The 8365-nt window shown below is 34.1% G+C and overlaps 2 protein-coding genes across 2 annotated transcripts; one reads left to right on the top strand and one right to left on the bottom strand.

Annotated features, from left to right (window-relative positions):
• Positions 1-912: 912 nt before the first annotated feature.
• LOC126717154 (uncharacterized) lies at positions 913-3677 on the top strand. The gene is made up of 3 exons (XM_050418548.1): positions 913-1397; positions 1491-1620; positions 3072-3677. Exons 1-3 carry the CDS (start codon positions 996-998, stop codon positions 3290-3292), a joined length of 753 nt encoding a protein of 250 aa, XP_050274505.1. The 5' UTR covers positions 913-995; the 3' UTR covers positions 3293-3677.
• Positions 3678-6517: 2840 nt separating this feature from the next.
• Positions 6518-7798, bottom strand: LOC126719282 (uncharacterized). The gene has a single exon (XM_050421853.1). It carries the CDS (start codon positions 7796-7798, stop codon positions 6518-6520), a length of 1281 nt encoding a protein of 426 aa, XP_050277810.1.
• Positions 7799-8365: the final 567 nt, after the last annotated feature.

Raw genomic sequence — 8365 nt, forward strand, 5'->3', positions numbered from 1 at the left:
TTGATATATCTTTTATCATTTTTTTTTTCTCCAAGCTTATTTGTACAGGTTATCCATTTTGCATTAAATTCATTTTGTTAAAAAAATTAATTTAACGCAAAATTAATTATATGTACAAAGACATAGCAATAGCAACCGTGAGTTTTTCTGTGGTGGGCTTCCACACTTGTAATATGCGTGTACGTGAAAATAGGGCCCATCTCTTAACTCGGAATTGGTATTATCTGGGTTTTGATTGATTTTGATTTTGATTCTGATTCATTTGGGCTTTGTAGGTCAATTGATTTCAGGCCTTTCTCTTCCCTTCTTGAATCATGATTTTAAATTCGTAAGTACTGTTCTATTTATTAGTCGGGTAATTTACAAGTAACACCTCTAAAGTTTGGGGTATTTAGATTATACACCATAAAATTTTAAAATTTCGATTTTACTTTTGAAGTTTGGGGTGTTTGGATTTTCCACCCCAAATTCTGAAACTTTAAGATGGAAAATCTGAACACTTCCGAACTTTAGGGGTAAAATCCAAAATTTGAAACTTAGAGTGTGTTTGAATACCGCTTATTTATTGAAAACTGAAAACTTATTACTGAAAATATTGTAGCAAAATAATTTTTAAATGTGTAAATAGTACTGTTGAGCCCAAATTTTGTTAGAAATTTGTGTTTGGAATACTTTTGTAGGTTTGTAAACAGTGCTCATGGAACCCACAGACAAAATGCAAAACGCAGGATTGGACAAAATACACAATCCAAATGCATGCTTAATGGTATAAAATCCAAACGCCTCCAAATTTTAGAAGTGCAATTTACCACTTACCCTTGTTAGTTTCTCTTCCAGTAGTATCGCACGTGACAATCATTGCATTTCCGTTTTTGCCCTTCGAAATGGTTACAACTTACAACCCTGAGTCTAGTCAGTAGTAAGTAGTTCCCCAATTCCCACTAAACCCTCAAAAATCAGTCAAAAACCCTCTCCTCACTCACTCACTCCTCACCATGTCGTCTCTCCTCCAACTCCAACAACGCACCTCATTGTGGAAATCCTCCGCCCACATACGGCGGCGATACAGCAGCGAAGCCCTGGAATCCGGATTCCCCAAACCGGACCCAAAGTACGACGAGACAATCCTGGCGATCCCCCGGTCCAAGTCCGGAACCAACATCTCCACGAAGGAGCGCAAGGCCGGCCGCGTCCCCGCCATCCTCTTCGAGCAGGAGGACGGCCAGCACGGCGGCAACAAGCGCCTCATTTCCGTCCGGACCACCCAGATCCGAAAGCTCGTCAACCACCTCGGCCGCTCCTTCTTCCTCTCTAGAGTCTTTGATCTCGAACTCAGGTCCCCTGCTTTTGACGAGTACGACGATATCCTCGAGAAGGTCCGCGTTTTGCCCCGCTTGGTACGTGTCTTCTACTCGCCACCCACTACACACGCGCTTTCTGTTTGTTTCGACTTTTAATGTTTTCTAAAAAAAAACGAGTCATTTTTTTAGATTCATCTGCACTCAGCGACAGATGCACCACTCAATGTTACATTCATAAGGGCCCCTTCAAATGCTTTGTTGAAAGTTGATATTCCTATCGTTTACAGAGGAGAAGATATATCCCCTGGACTAAGGAAAGGTAAAGCTACTAAACCACTGAATTTTTATGCCAAGTTCACATGACTAGTGTGAGGAATGTGTGTTTCAATTATCATTAACAGTACATACATGGTCTTAGCATTAAAAATGATGAGGGGGCTTGTGCTGAGTGCTATTATATTTTAGTTCAAACTAGTAAAAGGATGTGGTTGTTTGCTCTTCAACATCAACAGATACCAAGTTCCCACTAGTTCAATTTTTTTTTTTTTTTTGATCTGCTCACATTTTATATGATTGTTCTATTGTTTTCAAGACCTTTTTGGTCTTCTTGTTGATGTAGGATCTTTAGGAATTCAGCACTGAATTAGATTCTTGATGAGATACACTAGGCAACCACACGAAGGTGGGAGAAGGCAATCACACCCTCAAAGCTAAAAATAAGTAGTTGGAATTTCATTAAAATCAATCACTATGAATATTATTGACTTATCAAGAAATTATTTACATAGGCTATTGTTATATCATTTCCTTGAAGAACTAGGACTCCTAAATAGTCTAGGATTACCAATGACAATGAAAAAAACACTTAAAACTTCTAAGCCAATTAGGAAAAGGACTTACAACACAAAACAAGACTCATGGCCCTTTAGTACAGCTAAGAACAGCCCATTCCAGAATCTAGAATTACCAAACTAAGACTACCCAAGCAAGGTCCTAAGAGAGCTCTCCATAATACGAAACATCCCAAATTAATTTTTGAGCTCTAGTACTAGCTTACCCTCGGCTCTTATAAGTATTCAAACTTGGCTGCCAGTTACGTCCCCCTTCACCTGTTATACGAAAATCCTCTTCAATTTACTTTCTCTAGTGATCAGTCATCTACTTAGGTTTGGAAGCCAGTTCACTTTCCCAGACCCACCTCAATCAATTTAAATCATATCTCACTGCCTTAAGTTTTAGAATTTATTTGAAAGAATATGGTTAGATTCAATGCTTTTATCTTGGAGACATAATTGGAGGTATTAGTAAGATCCAATTCCAGTTGGGTAATGGAATGTTAAGAGCTACCATTAAGTTAATAAACCCAATACACATATTAAAAAAGACGGTAATTTAAAAATGACATATGCATATGTGCTACTGTCTACTTAGATCTGTCATTGATGAGAAGATTAATTTTGATGATACAAGAGTAAATTTTTTCCATTTAAGGATCATTAACCCTTTCCTAGAGTAACAAGTAGGAGGTATTGTGTAGTAGAATCAGCTCTGAAATCTTTTCATAGATAGATTTTGTAGATTGAGTTAATGTAATCACAATCTTGGGGTAATCATACTCCTACAAGGTTTCTATCCAATTAGCTCTACCAATTATTTAATTATTTTTAAAATTTTTGTTCAAGTCTTTATTTTACAATTAGCCTAAATTTTTGGGAACAATTTTAATGATTAAATTTTTGGAGTCTAAATTGTACCAAACAAATCTGGCAGGGGCTTATTTGAATACCATCAAACGAACCGTTAAGTATCTTTGTCCGGCTGATGTCATCCCTCCTTTTATTGATGTTGATCTGAGTGAGTTGGACGTGGGCCAAAAGTTGGTAATGGGAGACCTAAAGGTTCATCCAGCCTTGAAGCTTATTCAGTCAAAAGAAGAGCCTGTTTGTAAGATTATGGGAGCTAGGGTTTCTGATCAAAAGAAATCTAAATAACTACATGTCTTCCGAGTTTTGTTGGCAAAATTTCACACCGCAATGAGGCATTTCTGGGCTAACTTGTATTGTTCATGGCTCATTACATAATTCTTGATAGACTTGGAGAGAAGGGCATGAAATGTGAATGTAAGCTTCCCCTACCCGCTCTTTCTTTTCTTTTATTTCTCTTCTTCTTCTTCCTTCTTTTACTTTTTTTCCAATTCTTGCTTCTTTCTTTTTGATTTGGAAATTTGGGGGTGTGATGGAGAAGATAGTCACTTTTGCAATTATTGATCCCATATCCTTTTCTTTCCTTCCCTATTGTGTAATAACTACCCTAAGGATATGAGACTGTTTCAAGGAGCACACATTCAAATGAGGCACACCGGAAGTGTTAAATACCCATTGAAATTGCCTGATTGTTCGACTATTACATTATGTTATGGGAAAAGTTAATGGATGCCTTAAGGGCATTAGTTTAGGAAATATTTTTTAGAAACTTTTATATGAAAAAAAAAAAAAAAAACTGATTTTTTTAACAGTTTTTAATATTTCTAATAAAAGTGTATCAAATTTTTTCTAAAACGGACACTTATATTATTTATCTTACAAGTAGTATTCAGAATCTTCAGATGCAATCAGTATTGTGCAATGTCAGTTGTATCATGTCTAGTGTGTTGTGGATTGTGACTTGGTGGTAATCGACTTGCAATCACTATGGTGAAGTCGTTAAAAACTAGTGAAACCAATTTTCTGGGTGTATCTAGCTTTTGAGATGACACATTTGCATTTTTGTATTTTTAAAAATTGGTAATAGACATTTAGATTTTCTGTGCTCGGAGGCTCTCAAATCGAAAACTTTGTTTAATGCATTTTACATCAACACCCCATTGAAGTCAATGTGAAATCATTCGACCTTAGTTTATCAGGTCAAATTAAAACCAAACTTTATTCAGCAAAAAAACAAAAAATTTAAAACCAAACTTTCAGCGCTTAGTAGAAAAATTGCTGTGTTGAGTCATTTTACCTCATTGTATGATATTTCATTTGCTCCAAACCTTATTTTTTTAAATGTGCGTAGTCAATAGAGAGGGAACAAGTAAGATATCGTACCATTCTCAAAAAAAAAGAAAAAAAAGAAAAAGAAAAAAAAGATATCATACAAATAAGTAAAAGTAATCAGATGGTGATTTCAAATTTGGTCAAAATTGTAATATTGCTATAGACTCGACTAATTCACTAGTCTAATGTCTGTTAAGGCAAATGGGTTGGGCCAATCTTTTGAATCTTTATAGGAACTATTTATCAAACTTGTAGTGGTGGGGTTTTTTTTTTTTTTTTTGGTCGCTATTACATGTTGTCAATAGGTAACTGCCACAATCAATTCTTCTAAGCTAGTGGTGCTAGGGACTTAGGAATTGTGCCCTAAAATCCAATTTATTGGCATGTTATAAATAATTAAATTGTTTAATTATATAAAACTATTTGTATATGAATTAATTAGACATTATCATATAATTCTTGAGATGCATTGTATGTGATTTAGTCATAGAAGTTATAAATCACAAGTTCCTTGTAAACTTAAAATGTAGTTTGTAGTTGGTGATACAATTAGGTTTTTCATTTGCAAAGACTATAATATGTCAACTAAAATGATTTGTCTAAATTATCTAAGTAGAGACTTCTAGTTGATATGTTGGTATGTTTTAAGTGTGTAAGACATATTGAATTAGATCACTGTGAGATTAATTATCAATTAACAACTGTCACTTGAATAATAAAATTCATGACTTCTATTTTCATACTCTTAATCCTGAGAGGATTTTAACTCGATCATGAAATGTAAGCTGCCTTGATATATCAGGAGTGAAATCCAATCTAACAGTCAAAACTTAAATATGTTAGGTAACTGCATGTAGTGTTGAGGGAACACATATTCTCAAGATTGAATCCATAATCTCTTTTTATAGAGACACGAAGTATCTCCTTCAGATAAGTTTAATGGAAACTAACTATTCAAGACTTTAGTAAAGAGTTACTAAAGTTTATATTTAATGAAATTAAATTTCATAAAATATATGAATAACTAAAAGATTAAATTGGGAATTTAAGGAATAAAATAGTGATTTATAAAGTGATAGTTTTTTATGCCTTTGTTCACTTGCTATGCATGTTTCATGGAGAAATCAAATATTATAGTGAGGCAAGAAAAATTGTTGATAATATACCGATATGAATTTTTCACATTTATCTGAACCCTTTTTTTTTTGCCCCAATATAAACCTTATACAATTAAGGAGAGATGTTCCACCTATCCAAGAACAAAACCTCACGAAAAGAAAGTCTCTTATTCATTTACTTTCTAACTAAATTCTATCTTCTTGCCTATATTTCGCAAATCACAGGCCCCCTTTTTTACCCTATAAATTGGTAGTTAGGGGTAGGGACAATGCACAAGTTGGGCTTGGACATAGTGGTTGGGATTAAACAAGTTGTATGAAAAAATTTCAACCACTTGACTGATGGCAGGTTGGAAAAATTTTAAACCAGCCGCTGATTGGGCAAGTTATTTTGATTTATATGTGTTACTTAAAAACTTATCTTACTATTTACAAAAAAATTTAAGGTGCCTTTTCTCTAAATACTATATCAAAGCACATAAGTTTATGAGTACTTTCAAATTTTTCTTCAAAAAAAAAATTACGAGTTCCACATTCATGTAACTATATATGCTTGCAAACATGTTGGAAAAGTATCATTCATGTTTCATATTAATATGTGTAAATCATGGAGTTTTAAGAGGAAAAACAAACCTTAAAATTTAATATGAGATAAAGACTAATATATGTGTGTGGAGAGAGAGAGAGAGAGAGAGGCAGGTTAGGTCGCAACTTTTGGTTTTAAAAAAACTCAACCTGCCATCCAACTCAATTCGCCTCTTTAGTTTTTGAACTAATTTAACCTATTTGGAAATCAATATTATATTCATGTGGGGGTGGTGCAAGGCAAAAAGGGTCGAGCAATTTGGGTAGAATCAGTGGGTTGTTGGCTTGTTGCACAAGCCCGATACTAGTATAGTGTATACAATTTTTTTTCCCATGGCGCTTAAGAGGGTGTTTAGGAATAGATTTTGTGAAAAGTGAAGACAGATGTAAACCTTATACTGATAAAGAAACTTAACTTAAAAGAAGTAACAAAATGAGACATATTAAAGAAACAATCAACAAAATACATTACTCAACCTCAAAGAAAATCACTCCAATAATCATCAAACCGTGCTGGTGTTCGGATCACTCTTTTTGATCTGCTGTCTGATGGAACTTGAGAATTTACTCTTGCTCTTTTTCTTGTTCCCAAAATCATAGGCCAAAAGTGGTCATATCTGCCATTGGAGTAATTTTCTTCTAGAAAATTATTATTCAATGCCTCACTGGCAGTGTCCAACCATGCTAAAGAAGGTATAAAAGGAATGCACTCGTGAATTCCATCATTTGAATCTGTAAAATCTCCTATCTTCTTCCATTCACACAACCTGATATTATACGAAAAAAATTGATTCAAAAAATTTCCATGGCTCTGCAAAACAATCCACTCCCCATCAAAAAAGATGGGACAGAAGTCACACAACATCTTTAGTGACCAATGATTGGTTTTGAATCGAACACGCTTCCATACGCCATTTACATAATCATGGAGTGCCAAGATGACCACCTCTGTCTTTGTAACATGTACTATATTGATTGAACCGTTTGTGACTCCAAACCACATGTCATCTTTGAACTCACCGAGGAGATGGGACTTCCTCATAATTCTTGGCTTGTTTTCCTTTGTATGAAACACAATAACATCACCAGACTTTCTCATCCAATGCAAAGATTCATTGAAGTAAACCGCTTGACCATGTTTGACAAACTCACCTGATTGACACACTAGTCCAGAGTCCACTCGTATCCATGCATTCGCATTAGATGAGAATGTTCTAAATCCATAGATTTCCGTTCCACGTAATGGATTCCTCATCTTATAAACAAAAACCAACTGGCAATGATTATTGGAAATCATCGAAGTACTAGAGCGATCATTATAAGCCAACCCAATATTTTGCTTTGGGTTTGGAGACCAATTTTCTGGTTTCACAATATATCTGTGTTTCTTTGTTGTTGGGTTACAAAGAGTAAAGAGATTGGTTTTCACAAAATTGAGTAAAAGAAGGCCATTACAAGAATCAACAATTTGATGTGAAGAAGAATGAATAGAGCTGACAGAAATATTGTCAATGGGGTATTGTTGTTGAGGATGAAGAGAAAGATACCTTATGTTTTGTGGACTACGACACGAAAAGTGAAAGAAACCATGCACAGATCCGAGGTCCAGAGCATCATGTGTTGGCAACAACTTAGGATCAGAGGAGATGGAATTGATGACTTGATTAAAACGTTGACAAACGCGCTTCAACTGGAACAAACATGTGATTGGTAAACGTGAAAAGATGTCAACAAGGACATCGTTACATAGTGTGACCATAGTTCTTGATTTGTTGAAATAGTCCTTGTCGAAAAAACAAAGTGGGAACTAGGGTTTTTGAGAAAAGGAGGAGGCGAGGCCGCGAGGGTAATAAGAACTAGGGTTCAATTCTGTTAAGTTTTATTTATATATTTATTAAATTCTAGTATAAAAGCGTGACCTTCTTTGGATATGGTTTTTATAATTAACTTTTTAAATTATTTGAAAAAAATACGTGTAAATTAAATTAAAACAAATATTTTATTAATTATCATCTAATTAATTATCTTAATTAATAATTCATATTTAGTGATGAATCACTTAAAATTCACCTAGAATTTGATCATCTTAAATCTTAATAATTAATGACCCACATGACAAAAACACTTTACTTTTTACAATATATATTGCCATATGTTTTGTTCATAAAAGAAAAAGAAAAAATGTTAAGTCACTTAATTGGTGGAGTATATAGGATCAAACTTTTGTTATAGTATTGTGACCAAAAAAAAAAAAAAACTTTACAGTATTAAAGTAGAAAATTATTATATATGAGAAAAAATAATGTTAAATTTCTTGAAATTTGTT

This window comes from Quercus robur, chromosome 3, assembly GCF_932294415.1.
Source record: "Quercus robur chromosome 3, dhQueRobu3.1, whole genome shotgun sequence".
Taxonomy (NCBI): Eukaryota; Viridiplantae; Streptophyta; class Magnoliopsida; order Fagales; family Fagaceae; genus Quercus; species Quercus robur.